This window comes from Xyrauchen texanus, chromosome 19, assembly GCF_025860055.1.
Source record: "Xyrauchen texanus isolate HMW12.3.18 chromosome 19, RBS_HiC_50CHRs, whole genome shotgun sequence".
NCBI classification, from domain to species: Eukaryota; Metazoa; Chordata; class Actinopteri; order Cypriniformes; family Catostomidae; genus Xyrauchen; species Xyrauchen texanus.
In genome coordinates, this window is record NC_068294.1 from 19,182,013 (window position 1) to 19,207,847 (window position 25,835).

General features: G+C 38.9%; 1 protein-coding gene across 1 annotated transcript; it reads right to left on the minus strand.

Annotated features, from left to right (window-relative positions):
• Positions 1-3,603: 3,603 nt before the first annotated feature.
• On the minus strand, positions 3,604-24,538 carry csnk1a1 (casein kinase 1, alpha 1). Its single transcript, XM_052149744.1, has 5 exons — positions 23,863-24,538; positions 23,383-23,489; positions 9,866-9,992; positions 9,632-9,730; positions 3,604-3,693 (listed from the first exon to the last, which is right to left on the minus strand). The coding sequence occupies exons 1-5, from the start codon at positions 23,983-23,985 to the stop codon at positions 3,604-3,606; spliced, it is 546 nt and encodes a 181-aa protein (XP_052005704.1). The 5' UTR covers positions 23,986-24,538.
• Between the last annotated feature and the right edge of the window lie 1,297 nt (positions 24,539-25,835).

The following is a 25,835-nucleotide window of genomic DNA, read 5'->3' on the forward strand; positions in this document are numbered from 1 at the left end:
ATGCCATTGAGCAACACTTTAATATAAATATATTATTTATTAATTATAACAAAACTGAACAATGTATGCTTACAGTATGATTGACCACTTATATAAGATTTCCTTCAACTTTTGCAACTTTTAATTTAAGTTTTTACCAAGTACAAAAAAAAAGCCTAAATAAACAAGCATACAATAGAATTAATAAAAAACAATTTCCAAACAAATGTGCAAAGTGCTCTCTTATTAATAAGGCTGCATATTGCCAATTTTCTTCATGATAAGAAATGCACAGTGACATATATATATATATATAGATATTATGATTAAGTCGCGAACAACCGCATTCTAATCTAGCTGCATTTAGCGTGCGCGCTCTAGGGAGGAGCGACCGAGGCAGAGTCTCTCTCAGCCGGTGAAGTTTCAATCTCTACCCTGAGATCGGGACATTCGCGCAACTCACAGAAGAGGCACCGACCACACAGAGAAATGCCAGTTTCTGAGTTTTTAGTTATTAACATGACCTGCTTCTGTATTATTTGAACTTTAATAAAGCAATTTTACTGCATTTAAGATGTTACGATGGGATGTTTCCTTTAAAGAGCTCCGCCTCCGCTTATTCCACAACGGTACATGCTTTTGAATGTACTTTTTTTTTTTTAATCATTCCCTAATACTTTGGGATCTACATAAAATAAACTGAAATTTTCAAGTGCATCTGGACTGACCTATGTAACTCTTCCTCCATTAGGCTTGAATTGCTGCTCTCACGCGATATCATTACAGTTTAATGTGATTTCATGTTACGTTAAATGAGATCAAACGGCTATTCGACAACGAAAATTTTCGACGATGTCGATAATGCCGACTAAACGTTTCAGACCTAATGCAAAAGATATATGCTTTTAAACTCGCCTGCTCTATTTGCTTGAATAAATCCGGGTGTCTGTCTTCATTAAGTTTGATGTGTTTCCTCCTATCGTCAGAAAATTGCGAAAGCAGCGTTTACAAATAGGTTTTTGCTGATCTGTGAGGTTTCCCTTTTCATCATCCTCAAATTACCTGGCTTTTTCCACTTTTCATTTCGACATGATTCAGTTGAGACTCCGCAGCAGCTTTGCTTGTCGTCATCTTTCGCTTGTTGTGAGCGTTCGAAAGTTCCCGCCTCTGCATTACCTTCGGAAATTCTGGTATCGTAAATAATTTTTTGTTTGAGTACCGACTTGGTACCGGGGAACCGGTATTTTTGACAACACTACATACCAGGTATCTTCGTATTAAAGAAACAAAGACGAAAATTATTAATTCAAGTAATACCTTGAACCTAAAATTGAGTTTCATTTTATTTTCTTTAGGCAGCATAAACCGTATTAACAAACGCAATAGAAACACATTCGATAACACACATTCGGCAGCATTTTTTGGGAACACAATGGAATTTATTAGGCTTATTTATTATGATGATTATTATAATTATCTTTGCATTTATAATAGTCTTTAGTTCTTAATTGTTGCCACATACTGATACCTGCATGATGGCAAATGGGGTCGTTGGAGATGGTAAATGTTTTTTGGGGAGGTGGTCAAGAGTAATTCAGTATATTTTAAACTACTTGTCACATTTTATATCGTGTTGTGGGACTGCATATCTGCCTGTTATGTTTTTATATTGCCAACAAATTGTTATGGTATATTGTTGAGAAGGTTTAGAAAAGGCACACACACCTTTAGAGGCAATGTCGAGTAATTTCAAACTTGTGCTACAAAACATGAGATTAATCGTGAATAATTGTAATTTACTGACAACCTCAAACATTTGAACAGTAATTTTATATATTAATCTTTCTGGATAATGAAATGATTTACTTAACTTTCCTTGTGGTTTTTGAAATGTCTGATGAAATTCGAGGTTGTGGTGGTTGTTTCCAATATTTTTGCGTATTTTCATACTTTTTTATTAACACGGTCCAATTAAAATCTTTAAATCCAAAAGGAAATTATTTTGGGAACTCGAGAATCATCGGTCATTTTGGAGTTGTGAGCGCACTGTTAACTGCAGATACACATCAGTGGTGCTGGTGGGATTTAAACGCATTTCATTACTGTTTATAAGTTATTGAAAATAATGTTAATAAAAACATTAAAGTCATTGTCCAGTCATGCAGTTTAAGTCAAGACTTGAATCACTGGTTCTCAAGTCAAAGTCAAGTCAAAAAGATATCATGAACGCATGCAAAATATAGAGGAAGAAATAACTGTTTTTTGGCCAAAGCACTTTAATCAGATTTTCAAATTATGCAGATGACCTTCGCATCTCAAAAAGCACAAACTACAAGTACTTCGCCATTATTACCATCAAAATACAAGCAAACATTATTATAGACAGTTTGCCATTTTAACTGCATATCAGGGGGCTAAAGATTATAGAAAAAAGCAAAGCAACTGATATAAGAAAACCTGATTTTAAGGGCAGAGTACATATTCTGGATAAATGGGCTTTTTTCTAAAACCAGCATTATCCAACAGAGCTGACTGAAAAATTACAGGTCACTAATGATTGAAATGGAGGAGCACATTTCTTAACACAAGCAACGATTTCAGTTACACTGTAAACACCAAATGTTTAAAATATCAACCCAGTCAAAACCAGGCAACAGTTTTTGTGTGGCTTCTTGTGCAATTGCCTGACAGGATGTTCCAATGGCTTGTTCAGGCCAACACAATCAGTTACTGTTATGGGGGAAAGCCTATGTCCCACTTTCAAGGTCCTGCTGACAAACTGAATCATTGCCTATGTAACGAGACTTCAAAATATTCAAAGAATCACAAAATAAGAGTTTAAAGCCATTAACAATGGAGCTGTCAGGTTCGTGCACCGATGCGACATTGTTTTCTTATGTGAAATTAAAGAATGTATAAACTTGTTTGTCCACTCGAGCCTTCTCCCATTCCGTCCGTCACTCATTCTAACCACTTCCGGTGCAACAATGTGGAAGGAATCGATTTGTAATTTTTTTTATGCTTGACGGACTTAGAATCCCTTGCTACACTGCAATGTAAACAATATGGTGGCACGTGTTGACAGGCAAGCACATTAGCAATCGTATATTTCAATCTCTCTTTCATTCAAGAACTTGCGTTGGGGGATCCGCCAGCACAAGAAAATCTTGTGTGAAAGGCAACAATACAGTGAAAATAGGCCATTCAAATTATTATGCATCAAAGTCCTTGATTGCAAAAATTACATTGAGAGTACTTGGAATTCTCAAGCTGCAGCTATTTTTACAAAATGTTAATACTGCTAAATGTCATCAACTTAAATCTCTGACAATCTAGGTTTTAAAAAAATATAGTAAAAAAAACTATTTGAAAAGTCCCCAGGACTGGGAATACTAGTTTAGAACTCATTCTACCCCGACAAAACACACGTTTTCTCCCGAAGTGCCAAATGCAGAGATCGCAGCAATCTGTATTAGGAGTTAATATCTAGTTCTGTTTAGCATGTGTGTCTGGTTTAATGCCAACAAATGTTGAAAGTTATTGTTTAAAAGTAAAACTAGAATGGGTAAAGAAGTCCGAAAGCAAAAGTAAATCAAAAGAATTTTGGGGGATTATCAGGAGGGTTCAGACCTGGTTTAATCCTGAGAAAGATGGGTCCTGAGAAGAACTAACAGCCAAGCTTCTTTTCCTCTTCCCCACTGGAGATTCTAAACACTGAACAGACAATAGAGGGTGCAGTGCATCAAACAGTATTTGCTGATAACCGCACATGGCCAGCGCAGACAGGCAACACCAAGGCTCAGAAAATGAACGCGAGGAGCAGCAGAGGGAGGGGAAGAGAAAGCCTAAGGCAATCCTTCATCCACCAGCAAGCATCCTAACTAAAACTCAGAGGAGGCTCTGCTAATGGCAGACTTCTGCCCATTAGCCCAGGCTCAGATACTAGCCAACATTTATTACAGAGCATAAACAGGGCCCACTTGCCTCATTGGTTCTTGAACCACAGAGGCAAACTTTACATGGCACCTCTGGCCACCCAACCCAATGTTCTTCATCTCATCAGTACCAATTGTTCCCAAGCCTGATTCTCTTTTTTGACTTTGCCAAGACTTTTTCCATGAACATTCTGCAGCATTTAACACTAGCTGTGCCATACAGTAATTAACAGTTAGCCTAAGGCAGTTGGGTGCAGCCAAATCTAGTGTGAGGCAAACGAGACAATGGCACAACTAGGGTTAAGAAGGGCAAACTCTAAGGCCATGTACTGCAATGGGCACATGTTTTAAAATTAAGCATGAGAAGCTTTGAGAGCAAATACAACCCACCAAAACTCTCCCCCGCCCGCCCCTTTAAACTCCCTTGTGAATCTGTCAAGAAAGGATCAAAATTGCATTATTACATTTAAAATATATTGATAGATCATTTGACCACCTACAGTAAGGAAGAGGCTAGAATACTTTGGCATGTGGGGAGGCCAAATCAGGTAGGGACGAAGCTCTGAAGAAAAGAACAAAAAAAAAGCATGCAGTTTAAGAGGTGCATGACTTAACCTGCATATTATTGCAAAAACAGTTTTAGTTTTGTTACAAAAGACAGGATGGGACAGCTTCGGTGGAAGTGACTTTCGGTGGAGATTTTAATAGAGCAGCCCAGGATAAAGCAACAAAACAAGCCATTAGTTTACAATGGTGCCGAGCTGTGTACAGTTATCCACAATGTGACGAAACAATTGTTTGGAGAGTTGGGGGGGGGGCGCGCTAAAGCATAGTATGCATGTTGGAAAGGGACTATTTCGCAAGTAAAATATACTGCAAAACATCTAACTCTGTTCTTTTATCCACCTTTTTCACAGACAGCTAAATTACACATTATGATTAACACTTTCTTCCAATGCGGATGCTACAGACTTCTGCTTCATAGCTCCCCCATTACCAAGCACTGAAATTTCACTAACAGACAAAAACAAGTGAACAGTCGGTGTTTACTTAACGTAAATCCCTTTCTCAGTAAAGGCACCGTGTGGACATTCCGTTTCGATGGCAATGCCTGAATAAGTACACAATCACACACATTTACATGGTAAAGTTACTGGACTCTAGCTTTCTCTGCAAGCTGTATGTGAGAGAGAGACAGACATACAGCATGCAGAGAGAGAGAATTTGCATATGATGCGCTAGATTTAAATTGTTTTTTTGTTGAGCAGTTCAATATGAATACAACCAAATCATGGACATTTAGGGAATCTAGAAATCTCGACTGGTCGCTTAGGGTTAGAAAAAAAATCAAATAAAAAAGGAAACGTCCATGAAAAGAGGATGTATGTCCTCATAGGTAACAATCCATTTAAAAATCTTCAGATTTGTGCCACGTACCATTGCATTATTTCTGAATAAACAAGTGTCGCCTTCTCATGCACTCTGCCGAGAACAACTTGGCCTTTCCCTCATTCACATACACTCACAGCGCGACATGAAATATGAAGATGATTAATATATATATATATATATATATATATCATTGATAAGACAATACAAAAAGCGGCTTTACAATGTATTGTTTACTACTATATTATTGAACATAAGCCAATCATTGGCATACAGTTCACAGCAATCCATTTCACAAGTGAATTTGAGGGCTTGTTTAAAGACCCGTCTATGTACACCTGCATCACACATGCTTGTGTAGCGTCTCGGGAGCATTGCATCATAAACAACATTTTCAAGTCACTGTGTCAAGTTAAATATAGTTTAATACTTTATAACACACCTCGAGATCTCTTAGTTCGAAGTTGCGCTCAATCAAGTGTTTTGAACGCAAGAACGTAACGCATGTTTCTGCTGGATGGTTGTTTTCTTCACTGTATAAACTCTGCGTTGCCCATACAGCTGAACTTTCACTTACTGCCCTCTGGAGTAAACAGGTGATACTACAAGCTTGCATTTCTCTGGAATCTTCCTTATTATGGTCAGGGCCCTATAAAATCTGTTTTATTTTTTCCCAAATTCCATTTTATTTTTTCCCAAATTCCGTTTTTTCCGTTTTAATTTTTGAAAATTCCGTTTTTTCCGTTTTAATTTTTGCGAATTCAGTTTTTTTACCCTTTACTGTTATTTCAGTCGTAAAAAGAGTGTGCTTTTAATGTTAATGATTAAAATGTACACAAATAAAACAGGAATGACCTTAAATTTATTGAGGTCACAAACATCACATTTACTCAGTACTTTTACTGCATGATGCAACATAACACTGCACTCTAAGTACTAACAAAATATTAATGGTTATGAACCAATGGTTATAAATAAAAGTGCTCCATTAGCTTTTTCTTTCAAGTAAAAAAATAGGACCTCTCAATTTCAGAATTATAAAGCATTTCATAAAGAATCATCTTTTCCATACAGTACATTAAAGTGCATCAAAAACAAGGCAAAATACAGCAAGTACTCCCTGAGTTACGAGGGAACTGCTCGGCTCTGTACTCAGGGCTTAGCGTCGTGTTTCTCAACTTTTTCGCCGAAAGCGGAGCTGTGGAGAGCCACTTCGCCATTTTTTCATTGTTTTGATGGGGGAGGGTGAGGGGGAGCTGAAATGACGGAGCGGGAGGGGTTGTGTCGCCCAGATTTGCGTCCCTCGGTGTGCATTTCCCCCAGATGTACGTTCTTCTCCCACACAAAAACAGAATTTCATTTCAAATGTAAAAATTCCACGAAATTCCGCGTTTACACCAGATTCCGCGTTAATTTGCCAATTCCGCGATTCAGTCCGCGATTCCGTGATCGCGGAAATTATAGGGCCCTATACGGTCCAGGGGAAGTGCGATTATATACGTTTTTTTTAACGCGTTATTTTCAATAAAATTAAAATCGCACTGAATAACGTGTTAAATCGACAGCCCTAGTTTAAATGTTACTTTGTTACCTTCCAAAATGAATAATTAAAAAAAAAGGCAAGTGACTGAGAATTAGTTTACCGTAATTTCCGGACTATAAGCCGCAACTTTTTTCCCACGCTTTGAACCTCGCGGCTTAAACAACGACGTGGCTAATATATGGATTTTTCCCGCTTTCACATTTTATTTAAAAAAAAAAAAAACATTGCGTCGTGCTCAGTTTTTTGGCGGCATGAAGCTTTAATTAGACCAATGAAATTGCCGAACAGGTTAAGGTCAAACAACTTTTTTGTTTACTGTTTAGATTAAATCGAGCGCGTTCAAACTTCCCATCATTCTGATTACGGTAGTCATTTTGTCACCCTCAAGACACGGAGAAATGCATATGATGCAGCTTTCAAGTTGAAGGCGATTGATCTGGCTGTTGGAAAAGGAAATAGAGCTGCTGCCCGGGAGCTTGGTCTTAATGAGTCGATGATAAGACGTTGGAAACAGCAGCGTGATGAATTGACTGCAAAAAGACAACTAAAGCTGAGGCTATTCAACTCCGACACCGAAGGAGATGACTTCAGTGGTTTCATGTGCACAAGAGGAGGAAGATAGTGACCAATGACTTTCTTGCTAGGCTAAATTTACTGCAAATTTTTAATTTTTTGTTACAAGCCGTGTGTGGCAGCGGGGGCGTGGTCAAGCACCCGTCCGGGATAGAAAAGCGGTAAGTGCGCTTACACCAGAGCTAATGTCTAACACCTGTGTCTAATTTCAGTAAGCGTGGGGAGAGCGGCATAAAAAGGCAGCAGAGAGAGTGACACACGTCAGTCTAGTGTTGGCGCACAGAAGTCCAAGAATTGAGAATCTTTATAAAATTTATTGTAAACATTGCTGTGGCCATTAAAAGCCTTAGCTGGAACGTCAAGTGCCCTGCTGAAAAACTGTCACACTGGCACCAGTGTGACAGTTTTCAGCACTTGATGTAAGCGCCCTTACCGCTTTTCTCTCCCGGACGGGCTCTTGACCACGCCCCCGCTGCCACACCGTGTTTCGTTAAAGCCTGTGTAAAGTTAATTTGTTTCAACGTACCAGTAGGCACCTGCGGCTTATAGACAGGTGCGGCTTATTTATGTTCAAAATACTTTTTTTAAAATTCAGTGGGTGCGGCTTATATTCAGGTGCGCTCAATAGTCCGGAAATTACGGTAATGCAACCTCTGATTATTACATCTGGATCGACTCATCGATGTTTCAGCATTGGCAGCTTTTGAGGGACTTATCATTGTGACATTGATTTTCCAGAAGTTAAGCCACCTGTAGTTGTTATAAAACCCTATATCAACGCATAATTATCCAGACCCATACCCGCTCGCCATCACCAGTAAGGTAGTCTCGCTGATAACAAAAATTAAGCAGAAGTGTGTAGCATCCGAGAAGTCTCTCGCCACAATGGCCCATGGAGAAGTCAGAAAAAAGGTGGATATGCAATAAAATTGAGAAGCTAAAAAGCTGTTTATTGATTATTTGTATCTAAACTGTGTTTGCTTGCCTCCCAATTGAGAACAAAGAAAATATCACTGCATTAACAATTCACCCTCAAACACTTCCATTTTTAGACTTGCTTTCTTGTGGAACTGATGTCACCCGTTGGCCTGCACCATTGTTGGTCAAGAAATGTCAACATACTCTACTCTTTCCCAAAGTTAAGCATGTGTTATTCCTGTAAATAAGTTTACTGGGGAGTCAATCAAGAGTGGTAATGATTGTATAAGACGTGTCAGGATGTAAGCAGTGGATAATGGGAGTGGATAGTGCTTTTGATTCCAAGCCAAAGGAGAGTGGGCTTTACAAAGCAAGAGCTAAATCAGATCTTTCCCATCAGCTGACTGCACTTCTCGACAAGATTTATCCAGGGTGAAATGTCAACAGTGTTACATCCAAAAGCGGATTGTGTGCATCTGGAATTTTAGTAAAAAAAGTGACAATTATATGTGTATGTATAAAAATAAAAGCTTGAGGCTGGCATTCACACAGACACACAATGATAAACATTTACTCCAGACAGCACTGCCAAAAATGGTAATACAGGCTTTACTGAATTTTCAAAGTACCAGACCTTTAGTATCTGAACTGTTAGATGACCATCAGAGCTTGTACTGGTAGGTCATTCAGTTATTTTGCTCATCATGCTTTAACTTTGTCAAATGTTGCCTGTCTGCAAGGGCTCAAAATTACAAATTATCTGAAACAAAATAAAAATCAGGCAACTTGTACAATTGTAGAGAAAAATAAAACAGTGCAAAGCACTTCGAAGGCTTCTCAATCTGAGAGAGAAACAAATAAAAACCAACCACAATACACATATCATGCATAAGATCCATTTTTGAGGAGTGAAAGATATACAATCCATGTACACACATTTCCCCAGCCCAACCATCAGGCCATTTCCAAGCTACCAGTGTGTTAATCTGTAAACAATGTGTCTAAGGAATGCAAGTTGTTTGGTCATAGGATTAGCCACCACATTTGTTGTTGTTGTTGTTTTTTGTTTACAACCCAGCCATCCCTAACCAACAGAGTAACATCAAACATAAACTCAGGCTCAGTGTTCATCCACAAGCACATACTGAATTGGGGGGTTGCTTTAACAATCAGTCGTGACTCGACAGAATAGGAAAGATTTAAAACTAACTGCATTTCATCTCATAATGTTTTTGAATCTACCCTCCCAGACAACATTTAAAGCATAAATCTGACAAAAATGATGAATGTTTACCTTATTACAGTGACGGCCAATACCCATTAAAAAGTTGTCTGGCTTGATATCTCTGTGGATGAAGTTTTTTGTGTGCACGTACTCGATTCTGCTAATCATCTGTGAAAGAAAAATATCCTTGTAAAAATCATGCCACAGCACACTTTAATATTTTTATAATCGTTATAAAGTCTAAGATATCCCTTCCTTTTGCCAAATAATCCTTGCATCAACAACCTTAAGGCTCAGTCTAACCTGATCTGCGAGCATAAGGACAGTTTTCATTGTGAATCTGCGGGAACAGAAGTTAAAGAGATCTTCCAGACTTGGCCCCAGCAGGTCCATCACTAGGACATTATAGTCCTTTTCTTGGCCATACCACCTGAAGAAAAAAAAAAAAAGTGATTACATATCATCATCACCACCAACAGATGACCCTTAGATTGCATGCCATTTCTAATGCAATTTAGTGGATACTGAGAATTGTGAAAAGCTGTGCTGAGAATGAGCTGAAAATCTGAGTCTACATCAAATAAATTCAATGATGCAGGACACTTCACTCATGTATACATAATGGGATTTTAGTACAAAAGTTATAGACCAAGTTATATTTAGACAATATAAAAGCATACATTTTATCTGTTAAGGAAGTGCTAGATATATGTCACAATCTGAAGACAATGGCAACCAACATATCCAGCTTGGTGACATGACTATGTAGAGTCCTAATAGGGCTGGGCAGTTTTTTAATCGAAATTTTGCCAAAAATATTGCAAACACTATAGTTAGGTATGTTGTAAATCCACCAAAGACTGAATAAGGAAGAGAAAAAGAATTCATAGCGCTTGTCTTAATGCCACTCACGATCTGAACAGTAGTGTAGCTACAGCTAACATTTGGCAAGCGATCATTTTGACAAACTTTGCTAGTTGAATTGTAATAAATTAATTTCATACTGCTGCACTGCTCAGCATGAACTCCTAGAATGTGCATCTATCTGCAGGGGTTTATGAATATAAACAAATTGGTTGATCTACAATGAGTACTTTTCAGATGGACCTGGTTTATAAATAATGAATACCTACACTGGTGAAGAATTTAGCAGTTCTCTTACGAGAGGTTCTCTCGCATTGCGTAAGCTAGCTTACGCTACGGGAAAGATTAATCTTTTCTGAGATATTGAAGCCAATAAATTATCCTTAATTTTTGTATCCATTGTCAACGCAGTGCGGCAGCTGCAGACCTTGAGCGTGCTAGCTAGCGAGCTCATAGGTTGCTCTGCGGCAACTGCTGCAGCCTATAGACGAGCTTGGGCGAACTCGCATCCAATGAGAGGCGTCCGCGCGCTCACTGCATCAAAGCCCGCCAAAATGGGCGTGACTAGAGTGCATATAAGCGTAGTTCGTAGGCTGGAACCCTGATTTTCATCTCTTCAGCGAAGCTCTTCGCATCTCTGAACTGGAAGCCGCGTCGCCGTTCGAGGGGCATCAAGCAAGCGTGGACAGCTCTCGAAGAAGCCGGCCGTCTTCGCCACCTTCAGCCGTCCTGCGAGCTACGCCATAAGGCGACGTATCCTTTTTAAAGCAAGCTAGTTCTTACGAACTTCACAAAAGAGTACGAGCGTTTTTTTAAAGATGCCTTGCTCCACTTGCGCCTCATGCAGCGCCCCTCTCAGCACCGGAGACCGCCACGTCATCTGCGCTCTCTGCCTGGGACTGGGGCATGCAGAGCTCGCCCTCGCTCAAGGCGGATGCGATCTCTGCGAGGAGCTTCCGATGTCGACCCTGCGGGCTCAGGACCGAAGCCGCTGCACCGCCTTCCATTCAGCCGCGCAGAAAAAAGCGCCGCTCTCAAAGGCTGCCGGAACCAGTGGTAGAAGCGATTGCCTCGCCGGAGCCCCTCCCTCGAGCATCGCCTTCACCCTCCCCGCCCACCCGGGACGCGCAGTTGCCGCCGAGCGGCTGCTCTGCTGCCATCTCGGACGAAGAAGCGGAGGATAACGGCTGTTCCATCATGGCTTCGGACAGCGAGGAGTGGTCAGGCTCACACGCCTCCTCCTCGGCCCAGGAATCCAGCAGGACCCCAGTCCCGCCACGGCCGGACCACCGTCAAAGCTTCGCCCCCTGTCAGTCCCCTTCTCTCAGGCTACTGCAGTGGTGGATTCAGCAGCCAACAAGCCGGTGATATTACCCGCTTGCCTGCACTCAAACGCCGTTTCCACGGCGACCCAAAATAAAGCCTTCTGTAGAAAATGTGCCCACAATCCAGTGTTCACCCCTACACACAAGCATTACACGTTCCGTGTCCCTATCAGAGCACACTCACATAAAGCGGTTACGACCCGCTCGAGTGTTTGGGCGCGCTTATTAACCCTTTCTCTGGCCGCTCTGTCACACGACCAGCCTTATGTGTAGAAAATGTGTCCACAATCCAGTGTTCACCTCTACACACAAGCATTACACGTTCCGTGTCCCCATCAGAGCACACTCAAAAGCGGTTACGAACCACTCGAGTGTTAAGTCAATAAATGCGCTCACGAATACGTGCGCGCGCCCATTCTCTGCCCGCTCTGTCACACGGCCAGCAAACACTTCTCTGTATGTAAGTCCCGTGCCCGTGGCTATGCTTGCGCACCACTTAACAGACGTGACTCTTTCCCCATTCACCTCAATCGGGAAGTCACTCACAGAACAGCCTGTCCCATGCTGTCTGACATGGACAAGCTTCATTTTAAAGCCTAGACACGGCTATGTTCCCAAGGTGATCGGTACTCCTTTCGGAGCACAGGTCATTTCCCTATCGGCGCTGCCAGCACCCGATAGCGAACGCGACGCCAATCTCCTTTGCCCGGTCAGAGCACTGAGATTGTATACTGTGCGCTCCGCCGCTTTCAGACGCTCTGAGCAGCTTTTCGTTTCGTTCAGAGGGCGCACCAAAGGTCTCGCCGCCTCGAAACAGACACTATCTAGATGGATAGTGGACGCTATTGCTGCTGCATACGCGTCAAAAGACCTGCCATGCCCGTAGGGCATTAGGGCTCACTCCACTAGAGGCATGGCATCCTCGTGGGCATGGTCCAGCGGGATTTCCATTCACGACATATGTGTGGCAGCGGGATGGACTTCCCCTCCACCTTTGTCAGATTTTACAATATGGAAGTGCCCGCTCTGCAGGCAAAACTACTAGCGGTTTAATACGCTACAGCTCCCTGGTGAGCTGCACTGATGGGACACATTCCACACAGACCGGCACCGCCGCTCTGTCGTTCCCTTCCCACTATGTGCTTATGTATTACACAATCAATGACCCGCATTCTTGCCGGCCAAATATTATTTCCCCACTCATAATGGCTCCCCGGGTCCCCCTTAATTCCCTGGGGCTCATACAGTGGATGCTTGGCGCATGGTGTTGACAATGGGTTCCCGTAGCGTAAGCTAGCTTACGTAATACGAGAGAACCTCTCGTAAGAGAACGTATCGGTTACCTAACGTAACCTCGGTTCTCTCTAGATGAGGAAACGAGTATTGCGTAGCCGGCCGTGCTTCGCGCCCACGGCGACTTTTCGCTTCAGTCAATGAAAACCAGGGTTCCAGCCTCACGAACTACGCTTATATGCACTCTAGTCACGCCCATTTTGGCGGGCTTTGATGCAGTGAGTCGCGGACGCCTCTCATTGGATGCGAGTTCAGCCCAAGCTCGTCTATAGGCTGCAGCAGTTGCCGCAGAGCAACCTATGAGCTCGCTAGCTAGCCCGCTCAAGGTCTGCAGCTGCCGCACTGCGTTGACATTGAAGCCAAAAAATTATCCTTAATTTTTGTATCCATTATCTCAGAAAAGATGAATCTTTCCCGTAGCGTAAGCTAGAGAGAACCGAGGTTACGTTAGGTAACCGATACGTTTTCTTATTCTATTATTTGTGAACATCTGGGTTTATTAGATTTAAAATGTACATTCTGTTGACAACATTTCCTTGTGGTACACTTATCTTGCACACCTATGTTTCCTATCATGAAAAGAACTTTGACTTATCCAACAAGGCTTGCATTCTAATAAAGAACATACAATTTGAAATGTTTTCAAAACGAATTGTGAAACATTCATAAGTTTGATAAAAATCAAGATAAATTTTTTTTGGCCATATCGTACAGCCCTAAGTCTTAACCCTCAATTTTAGTCAGGAAAAAAGTTTTTATTTTTACAGTGCCATATTTTTGCACTCTAATTTTTCTGAGATTGGAAGAGTGACAAAATTTTCTTCAAGAATAATGCTTTTTATAATGCAACAGCAATAAACACCACAGAAATCCCATAGTGCCAACCGCATGAAATGAATTAGACGAGGGGTCTGCAACCTTTTTGATAGTGCTATTTAAAAAAAAATCCTTGTTAATGGCTGTGCCGACGAATCCTAAATCTTTATTGCCAGATTTAATTTATATTTTGAATCAGACTCAGATTTTTTTTTTTAACCCCACGATGTGTTTAACACTTTTAATCATTTAATGTAGTTTTGAGTCACCGTCATTGTGGCTTATGTAGCGTGTACTTTGGGTTGAAAATCTCAAGGATTGATAGTGGTGTCTTCTTATTTACAGCATGTGTAGTTCTGAAAACAAAAAGCAACAAATATAAAACTAATATGTAGGCTGTCATCCGCTCAACGAGACCCAAGTAATTGTTTAAGTTTACCGAAAGTCAAGCGCTGCTGGCTCGTCTGTTGACTGTACTGCATTCTCATCACACTTTAGTAGCGTTTAGCCTCCCATTCTGCTAATTAAAACAAGATGCGTGATCACGAGGAAGGCTACATCAAAAGGCAGATTGGCACGCAGGTGCGTAGGACTGCATAGAAATAAAATAGCCTACTCCTCTCTCGCGTGCCAGTGATTACCCCTCCAAGTGCAATAGGTTGCCGACCCCCCGATTTATAACACTATAACTATTTTGTCCAACAGCTCTAGTTTATAAAGCGATGCATCGCGATTCATTCTCAAAAGAATCAGAATCGATTCTCTTGCCAAAGACAGATGTGGACACAATGGCTTAAGTTAAGTGCATACACCTAAGTCAAGTGCACAAACATGTCTGTTTGCAGACCAGCTGTATCAAACATACGACCATTTGTGCCCGAATGAAACTACAATCCCAAAATTCTATCACAAACCCTAGCACATAGCAACAGGAGTTTATTTGTGATAAGCCAACAAACAACATAAAAGACAAGCTTGCGCCCATAATTGCACTGATTTGCACACAACGGGGGAAAACACAGAAGAAAATAATGACGAGGCATCGGTTCGGTAGACATTGGTGATGTTTTCATTTAATAATTTTTTGTCCCCCGATGCCTTTCTCTACTCTTGAGCACACTCTCCATTTCATTGGCTTTTGTCATTGCCTGTCACTCGTTTGTCAGGACAGTGCGCACATCTGATAAAGGTTTTATCTTCTACTCGCAGACCAAACAGATAGAACAGTGCATATGGGACACTTGATAAACTTCTGAAGCAACAACTGCGCTATTCAAACCGATTTACTCATCACCTGTGCAGGTGAGGAGAGAAGCGACAGCTGCACACTCATAGAAACAGATATATCTCATCCTAGACCAGCAAACTCCATTTGTGCTCAATTACAATTAATAGAATGGCATAGATTAATTTTAAATAATAAATACTATAAATGTAACTATTTACAATGCTTAAACAAATTCTAAGTAATAGTATTCGGAGTGTTTTGAACCAATATTTTTGTATGTGCTTTCAAGAGATTTTTTTTTAAGGTTTTAAATAAAAACATTGAAAAACTGAGATGCTCTTTTAAACTATAGAACAATGTATTTAATCTTGTAGATATTCCTTGTTTTATTCACAGCTCAAACTCAATGTAAAAGGCCACTTTATGAAAAGTGACTAATTCTGATTTTTAAAACCGCTGTTAAATAAAAAGCTGAAAGGGAAAAAATAGATAGTAAAAAATAAATTGAAGAAACTGAAAAAAGATAGATATTGAAGGACAAGATGCAAAGTGATGCATCGAGAATGGTTTTATAATCGAATCGTTACCCTTTGAATCTAATCAAATCGTGAGGCCAGTGAAGATTCACACATCTAATACAAACTTCTTCAAACACATTCTTCTTACATTGATGGTCAGACAGAGAAACATAGTATTCTTCAGATTCTCTAAAGATGAAATATAGTTAGAATTAAACAAGACAGTGTAAGGCACTGCTTGAATCGTTTATAGCAAATGCCTGCATAGAAATAACTGGATGCCTTTTTTTTAATTTTAGAGTAGCTTGCACTATCAGGCACCTGGACTCAAATAAAAACAATTCAGCAGGTGGAGGTTGAAAAGAGTCCCACATTTAGCTAACCCATTGCAAAAGCCGTCGCCAAGCAACCATCATGCAATAGTCTACCAAACAAAGAGGTATTATGGAGACACAAGGTGCAACAGTAGACTAGTGTCTGTTCAGCTGTCTGTGCCGGTCAACCAGCTCCTACAGTAGTGGCCAAAAATATTGGCACCCATGGTAAATGAGCAAATAAGGCTGTGGAGAAGAAAAAAAAATCCTTTTGGTCTTTCATATTTTTTTTTTTTTTTTACAAGTATTGATTGAAACGGGGGAAATATCACATTAGTAAATACATATTTTTCTCCAAAATGCATTGGCCATAATTATTGGTACTCTTTTATTCACAGTCTTCCTTTGCCAAGATAACAGCTCTGAGTCTTCTCTTATAATGCCTAATGAGGTTAGAGAACACCTGGCAAGGGATCTGAGACAATTCCTTCATACAGAATCTCTACAGATCCTTCAAATTCAGATGTCCATGTTGGTGGACTCTCCTCTTCAGTTCACCCCACAGGTTTTCTATGGGGTTCAGGTCAGGGGACTGAGATAGCCTTGGCAGAACCTTGATTTTGTGGTCAGTGAACCAATTTTCTGTTGATATTGATTCTTGTTTTGGATCATTGTCCTGCTGGTAGAACCAACCAGGGCCCATTGTAAGCTTTCTGGCAGAGGCAGCCAGGTTTAGATTTTTATGTGTAGGTATTTGATAGAGTCTGTGATGCCATGTATCTGAATAAGATGTCCCGGGCCTCCGGCAGAAAAACAGCCCCACAACATTTAACTGTGGGCATTGGGTACTTCATCTCTGTGCGCACCAAACCCATCTCTGGTTTTTGCTGCCAAAAAGCTCTTTGTTTCATCTGACCACAGTACCAGGTTGCATTAGAAGTTCCAGTAGAGTCTGGCAAACTGAAGATGCTTGAGTTTGTTGTTGGATGAGAGCAGAGGCTTTTTTCTTTTCTTGAAACCCTCCCAAACAACTTGTGGTGTAAGTGATGTCTGACATATATATATATAGTTTTCTTTTCTTTTTTTTTTTTTTTTTTTTTGACTATGACTCCAAGACCCAACTAATTTCTGCAATTCTCCAGTTGTGTTCCTTGGAGATTCTTTGGCCACTTCTACCATCCTCCTCCCGGTGCGTGGAGACAATATAGACACATGTCCGTTTACAGGCCACTTTTTAACATCTCCAGTTGACTGGAACTTGCTAATTATTGTGCTGATGGTAGAAATTGGCATTTTCAATGCTTTGGCTATTTTCTTGTAGCCATTTCCATTTTGTGAAGATCAACAACATTTTGCAGCACATCAGAACTAAATTCTTTAGTCTAACCCACGGTGATTGATGATTAAAGGAATTTGGCCAGTTACACCTCATTTATACCCCTGTGAAACAGGAAGAAACGTCATGTTCCTAGTCACCCAGGTGCACAAAAAAAATTTAAAATAGGAAGTGGAATATACTTCAGATATATTTTACTAATAAGAATTTCTAAGGGTGCCAATATTTGTGACCAACATGTTTTGGAGAAAAATATTTGTTTAATAATGAGATATTTCCCCTCTTTTAATTGTTCTACTTCAAATAAAAGGTTAGATATTTCGTAATTATTTTGAATGAAAGATCAAAAGGATAAACAATGAAGATTTTTCACAGCACCTATTTATCATGGGTGCCAATATTTTTAGCCACTACTGTACAGTTTCACAATGACAATAAAACAAGTACTTTGCAAGGATCTTAGGAGTTGTTTTGCAGTTCAATGTTCATATCTTGGCAGTATTTGAATCCATGCCAACTGAAAACAGCTGACACCATTTAACAGCGATCCATGTTTTTAAGATGATACATGCTGAAAATTTGCCAAGACATTTCACTTATAACATTGGAAAGATTTTACTGGCTACACATGTTTACAGTCAATCGAAAGGTGTTTGATCAATCTCATTTTTTTTAAACCAACCAACAGCTGGGCGATATGGCCAAAAATAACAACATCCTTTTTCATATTGTTCAATGTCGATATTATCATGATATAGTTGGCAGGAAAAAAAATACATAAATTCTAAACAGTCAAAATAGTCTATATAAAACTGCGTTTGGGGCCTAGAGACAGCCAAAGCTTTGGGGTCTGAGGGATCTACCAAAATATATATATTTTTTTATAGTTTATCAATCAAGTTGGATATGAATGTTAAAATATCATCTGTTCGTTTTAAAGCACAATGACAGCATGTCATTTTTACATTAAAATTATTTTTATTTTTCGCTACATTCAGATAGCAAGTATGGGGGAATAGAAGCCCTTTACTGAGGGCTGTCATGATTACAAAATTTGGCTGTTTATTATTTGTCAAACAAATAATGGCGAGTATGATGATTAATTGCCTGTTTTAGGGCTGTGACGATTAATTGTCTCACTAAGGGCTTTTAAGGTGTGCTTTTTTCCTACAGGTGTTCTTCATACACCTTATACTTCACTTGAAAAATATAAATAAAATAACTATGATTTCTATTTAATGCTTTAAATATGTATGAATGACAAAAATATCAAAATATTTCTAAATTCTTAAATTATGTCTCTCTTTTTGGTCACCTTTAGCTTTGGTAAATGTTATATTTATACTTGATTTTTTTAACTCGTACATTTTATAATTTTTAAATAAAATGTTTATACGTTTTATGATATTTTAATTATTATTCATAGTAAAATATATATTTTCTTAATTTCTTCACATTCATGCATTATTTTACGGCTCTGATTATTAAAACCACAAGCCCTTATTTGTCATTAAGTAAAACCTTTGAGATTTCATTTCATAATTTTATTACTCCACAGATAAGGAGTTAGTGTGTGTCTCCTCTTTGTCACTGCGTGTTAACAGCTTATCTGAACCAGGAACATTTGCCATTACACGTTCAATTAAAGTGAAACCAGATCACTTTGCGTTCACTATATCAAAATGTTTATACATGTTCGTTTATATTTTCATGAGTTTGTCGCGAGACTCTATTGACATCAAAGCACTTCACACAATCTTCTGGACAGGATCTGGTTGCTGACTGCAGCTCAGAAACGCTCGGACTCTGATTTCAACTGAACGAAACACAAACGTGCCATTCTTTGCATTTAAACAGTATACAAGCTTAATTTTCCCTTACTTGGGCATGGAATTTGAATAATAATAAGTTCTCAAATGATCAGATGGTTATTTTATAATTGCGACAGGTCTATTACTGAAAAATGATACTGTATGGGTTTTCAGGCGTATCCCTTAAGAGAAAATGTAAAAGACTGAATGAACCATTTATATATTTTCATTGTGGAAGATCAGGCTACAAACTAGTCATTTTATTATCTTTCCTCTACAAGCCAGAGATGATGACATCAGATTACTTTCACAAAATTAGAACAGAAACCTATTTGTTTTTTATTAAAGACTCGTAACATGCTGATTAATAAAGATACATTTAGAAAGAAAACACATTTTGGTCTAAAGGTGCTCTGGAACCAAGCTAACTTATGTGGTGCCTCATGTCTACTCACATGCAGGGAAAAGAGGCAACGCATGCAGAGCGTACAGGGCATAAATGAAGCATGTTCGATTCTAGAGAAAAAAATTCAATTGATCTGGTGTACACAGCACAGTTGTTCTGTAATGCTGCTCACTAAAGACGATGAGAGGGTGCAACCATCATCATTATGTCTTGCGCCAGTCATCAAGGTATGGGTCAGGACCCCAGATTGATTCCATCTGGACCATGGTGACTGATTATTATGACTGATAAACGTCCCACATTTGTAACCTTATGCCCCCCTCTCTACTAATTTGCTCTCAGCATCCCATGGCATCCTTTGAACGCCAACTGGGGGAGTGGTACTGCCCCTGTTGAGACCCCTGGTTTAGATGCACAACAGGCTAAATATTGAAAATTACTCAAAAGCTTTTTTTAACGCAATAAATATCGCTTTATCACCTAGCTCGAAGCAAAACACAAGTCTACTTTTAACTTCGTTGAATAAAAAACAACAATTAAAATACTAAAGAATAGGAAGGAAGTCTTAAAATGTCACAAACAAGCTCCCAATACTGCAGTGTAGCCTATAAGTTACTTAATTGCAAAAAGAGGTTTTGCACAGTGGTTACAGAACTTTGTAGCAAAAGTACAGTAAAGTCTTTCTTACGGAAACTACAGGCCTCTCTGTGGGACGTTAATTTCCTCTTAGCAAAGCAAAACTAAAGGGAAGAATGAACGAAACAATAGTGTAGACATAACTCGCTTGAACATTTTACCCTAAAATGCCATTCAAAACAAGCCAGTTTATGAATCATGCAGAGGTGTTGGTGTAGCTATATATTCAATAAACTGGGGAGACACTTTCCTGTGATTGAGCATACATAAAAGATTTTTGTAGAGCACACAATGCTCTTTTCTCTCATTAGCAAAGGCATTGAGTGGTTTTAGGGAGTGTGGGGGAGGGAGATCTTGTACAGCAGGTTTTCCAAGCTCTGGAATCTTGCGACTGAAACCACTTTTTTTTAACACATATTTGCTGCTGAAAATTATTCATTCATTCACTAAAAACAAGCTTTGGTCAAAGTGGCAAAAAATAGAAGGATTGGAAACAACCAATTTCCTCAAGAGAATGCTCAGCTCTCTCATCCTACAGGTTTATTACTTTTTAGGGTAGTTAATAATACAGTTTTTTTTGTTCAAAATTTGTCACTTGTTAGCAATAATCTCAAATACACATAATACAAAAAAGTCACATTAAATCACTAGTGTTAAAGGGATATGCCAAGTTCACACAAATATTTAAATTCTCATCATTTACTCACCATCATGCTATCCCAGATGTGTATAACTTTCACATTTTCTGCTGAACAAAAAGACTTAGAAAAATATTTCAGCAAGGTCCTTTCAATGAACTTTGAAGGTCCATAAAGCACATAAAGTAACCAAAAACACTCCTGTGGTTAAATCTTCAGAAGCGATATGATAGGTGTTCGTGAGAAACAGATCAATATTGAAGTAATTTTTTACAATCAATCTCCACTTTCACATTCTTTTGTCGATTTGCATTCTTCATGCATATCTCCACCTAATGTGCAGGGAGGAAAATGTATTGTAAGAGATTAATTAAATACTGATCTGTTTCTCATCCACAACTACCATATCTCTTCTGAAGATATAGTTTTAACCACAGTTGTATTGTTGTATGGATTACTTTTATGTGGTCTTTGTGCATTTTGAAGATTCAACATTTTGGTACCCATTCACTTGCATTGCAAGGACATACAGAGCGGAGATATTCTTCTAAAAATCTTTGCAAGCAAGTCATTCACTTTCGGGATGGCACGAGTAAATTAAAGAATTTTAATTTTTGGGCGAACTATCCTTTAATATACAGATTCAGAATAGTTTATACTGTGTGCTTTCAGCTACTGCATCTATGGAACTGTTCTTAAAAAGCTTAGTAAATCAACCCATCCCTAATTAATTGAACATTAATGACAGGAGTTATCCACCTCTTAATTGCAGAGGGTTAAATTACTAGCTAAGATCTAAGAGTTCAGCTTTCCAATCAGCTGTGACTTGTTACAGGTTTAATGTTGGTGTATTTATTACCTTTAGGGATGCAACTATTGATTATTTGGATTAATCTAACAATTATTGCAATGTTAAATTACCACTTAACTGATTATTCAGCCTGTGCCCAACTTAAAAGATTGTATTAAACATGCTTACAAACAATAAAGGGGACAAAATAAGCTTTTAAAAATACCTCTTAATTAGTTGCACTAAATTAAAGGGGAAAAAACCTTTAACTTTAATTCAGCAAAGAAATTCACTGCAAAAATAATATAATATTTTTTCAGAAGACTTAAACAAAGAGTGAGAACCCTCTACATGCACATGTTCCACAAGAATGCACGCCTCCGAACAAACAGTCCATCATATATGTGCATAGATGGCTTTTCTGTCATATGGTCTCAAATATATAATAAAATGCGTTTAAAGCATGTGTCTGTGTATCTTATAGCATTTCTTGTGCCATTCTGAATCAGAGATGTCTTAGTTACCCACCATTCACAATATATGCTACCTGCAATTAAACATCTTCTGTCAATGCACATACTTAGCTGCCCGTGTAATTTGACACGTCGGTAAACAATATCTGGCTTTCAATGCATTATTGAGGTTAATTTATCATGGGTCACAAACTCTTTATTAGGCAACCATTCTTTAAGGCTATTCTAATCGTTATATACACCAATACCATCTCTTATCTTTTTGATTTGACATCAGTACTAGTAACAAAGTTAATTTATGTGTAATTACCAGAGTAATTATGTATGATGGAGCAGAGAGGTGAGGTTCATCAAAAAGATCTTGAAAGCAGTCTCAGTGCCAGTGTAATTACATGTTTACTCAGCATTGGTTAATATTAATAATGACGCAACAGAGGAATCAAATACTACCTTTTATATAACATTAGGCCTTTTATTGGATTCACCCGCACAGGTGCCATGAGGAACCAGCCAAGAAAAATCTTTAAACCAGTTAAAACTTTGAATACATTTTAACCAGGGTTAGGCTAAAAGTAGTGACAAATATTGTGCATCATGTAGCCATAATGTTACAATCCCAATCTGAACAAATACAAGACAAACCTGATTTTTTTTTATGACCGGATCCAAAACAGACTTGCCATAGTTTTATATACAATACATGTTTATAGGAATAGTTGCTGAAAGCATCTGAGCACAGCAGGCCCAAACGACGCAAATATTAACGTGGCAAAACCAAACTACTCTTTTAAGAGTGTATATGGCTCAGTCACCTTGAGAAAGGAGCAGCAGTCTGACTAGGCCCTGAAACTTGTTTTTCCTCATCCGCCATTTTCTGATCGAGAGGGAGGACATGTTGAACAAACACAACAAAAGAGCAGCGGCCATTTCCAAATCACTTCTTACTCTTTACTTTCTAGCGCATACAATAATTTAAACGTATTACATGAACTGCATTATACAGTATCTTAAAAGAACAGTTCATGGATTTTAAAGGCAATGTTTAATTACTGTGGTTTCACGCGGTTCATAGAAACGTTAGGGCTAACGAACGGACTAGTTAGCTTGCTAACCCTCTCATGAATGTTTTGAAACTATCCAGTCAGATTAAAACGATCAATCAAAACGAAACCATTCGAATAAAACGTCTACGTCATAATGAGTATTATCCGTTGATAGATGTGTACTTTGTTCCCGTCGCTTTGAATGTTATGCTAGTCCCCCAATTCAACCAGATCAAACTAGTTCAGCTAACGCAAAACAAACTACAGAAAATCCCGGTGTAATCAAAGCCAACTAATTATTCAGATTTATATGAGTCCTATGTACTAACCTGATGTGAGGGATCCCGACTCCTCCCTGCAGAATTTTGTACAATTTGCTTTCATACAGGAGTTGAGGGTGTCTGGCTTTCTGTGACTCCAATTTAACAGCTACCTCCTGAAAATATTAAAAACACAATTTCATTATTAATCTATGCCATATAAATGGTTTAACGATTGTGGCAAATTGATTCATTTTGATGCATTTAATGGTATGTAGTCCTTCACTCGTTTAACTAGAAGAGCCAAGTGTATTAAGTCAGCAATAACACATCATGGAGTATGAAAACTTTTACAAACTATTACAAAATTGTAAACATTCAAGGTTATGGAAACTATACTTTCAGCGTCCATTTGAATGGTTCTGTCCAGGTCATCACATCCGACAACCAGAGGCAGCAAAAAAAAAAGCCCTCAATCTTCCCATCTCATCAGCCAGCTTCATGGCACACCATTTAACAGAAGAATTACACATCCATTTAGTTTTTTACCTCTCCATTGGTGATGTTGATTGCCAAATAAATGTCCCCAAAGGACCCAGATCCGATTTTGCGAACAAGCTTGTATTTCCCACCGACTATAAATTCGGCTTTCGAGCCACTGCTGCTGGCCATGTCCTAAAAGAAATCCGAGAAATACTCTGAAACGGTGTGAAGGGGTGAGATTTTGACGTTTTTCTCTCCTGCAGACTCAGTCCAGTAGAAACAATGCTAACTAGCTTAAAATGGATCTTCTTCTCTAGCCGTGTCCTTAACTAATCACAACGACGAAATGGAGATGATAACGAACATTGGTTTTAACAGGTGTGTTGCCTTTTCATGCAAGTAAAAAAACAAGGCTATTTCCCTGAGGATGCGGGGTTTATTTTCGCTAGAGCATTTACCCGAGTAGCTGACTAGCAGCTTAGCCAAAAGGACACGGAGAAGTCGATGTCCTCGACGCTCTCTTCGAATCACCTCGCTCTGAGGGGCGACTTTTCTTCTTAGCGATGTCTCACCCGTTTATGAAAAAGTACATTAGTTAACCGACGTTTTAACGTTGAAGAAAAAGTGGTGAGCCGCTGCTTTCTTCTCGAAACGCAACCCACTCACTTCGCCATCTTGTCCGTCTCAGCATGAACAGATTCTGCTGAGCTGAAGAGAGGAGCGAGATCGCGCCAAAGCGCGCCGCCGCGGGCAGGGGAGGTGTTCGCGCGTGATGTCAGTGGGAATGCGCGTCATGACATGCGAGAACGAGCAGGGGGATTTGGTGATGTGTTTTTATCGTAAAGCCAGTTGCTGTGGTCCATGACTCACTAATGCCACCTAGTGAGGTTTAATCAGATTGTGCCATCAAACGTTTGGGTGCAGTCCTTTTTTGTCTTTGCTTCATATGTACTTATTTGCCTTCTCGTAACAATGCTGAACTATTTACCTTTGATTTAAACTCCTAATGGAAAGTTGACTATTGGACAACATACGATTTAGCGTACAATGGGGATGAAGGCACACCTTAAGAAAAAAGTGCATCAAGATTTAAAGAACAAAACACACAAAATAATATGTTTTAATTGAATATTGATGGAGCTACATACATATATGCGTGTGTGTGTGTGTGTGTGTGTTTATAGTGATATTGTTTAAATATAGGGGCAATAGTCAAAGGGCAACATTTGTTAAATTCATACTTTTCAGACAGCTAAATGCTTTTTTGAGTAACAAATTATGATAATGCTTACTCAAAATAACCACTTCAGGAAAGGGTGCACAATTTCCTGTTAATTTCAATCTCATTTAGCATTTCATAACATCTCAAGTATTATATAAACAAATTAATCTCCATTGTGATAGGATCAGTCAATGTGAAATCACTATGACATTTTTTGTCCTTTTTCTTTTTAAACAAAACTATTTGTCCCACTTAAGAAAAGCAATGTTTTTATGGGGGTCTTTAGCCCCTACAACAGTTGGGATTTTTATCCCAAATACTATCCTTTCACTTATTGGACATTTATTAAAAAAAAATTTAACAAAACTAAAAATGACAAAAAAGTATTTTTGCTCAAAATAAATGTGATCATTTCAGGGATTCTCATTAGCTACTTTCATTTGCAACATTTAAAAAATGCTAAATATTCAATCAAATGACCTCAAAATCAAACTTTAGACATTGCATGTAATGATCTCCTGGATCAGGAATATTTTGCAGTGTACAGTGACAAACATTTTTTATTGATTATAATAATTGAAACACAAAAGAACAAAAAGAAAAACATGTATGCAGACAAACAGGTTTTAAGGAAAGTAATGTGTTAGTTTCTGTTGCTGTTTAGTGTTTTGGGTGAAAATAAAATCATGCCTTTTACCCTAGGGGCCTTTAGCCCCATTGTACCCTGTAACTCATCATACAAACTAAACTCAGAGAACAGAAACATCCCAAATTGATAGGATGCTATCAATAAAATAAGGCAAAAGTTGGAGAGTTA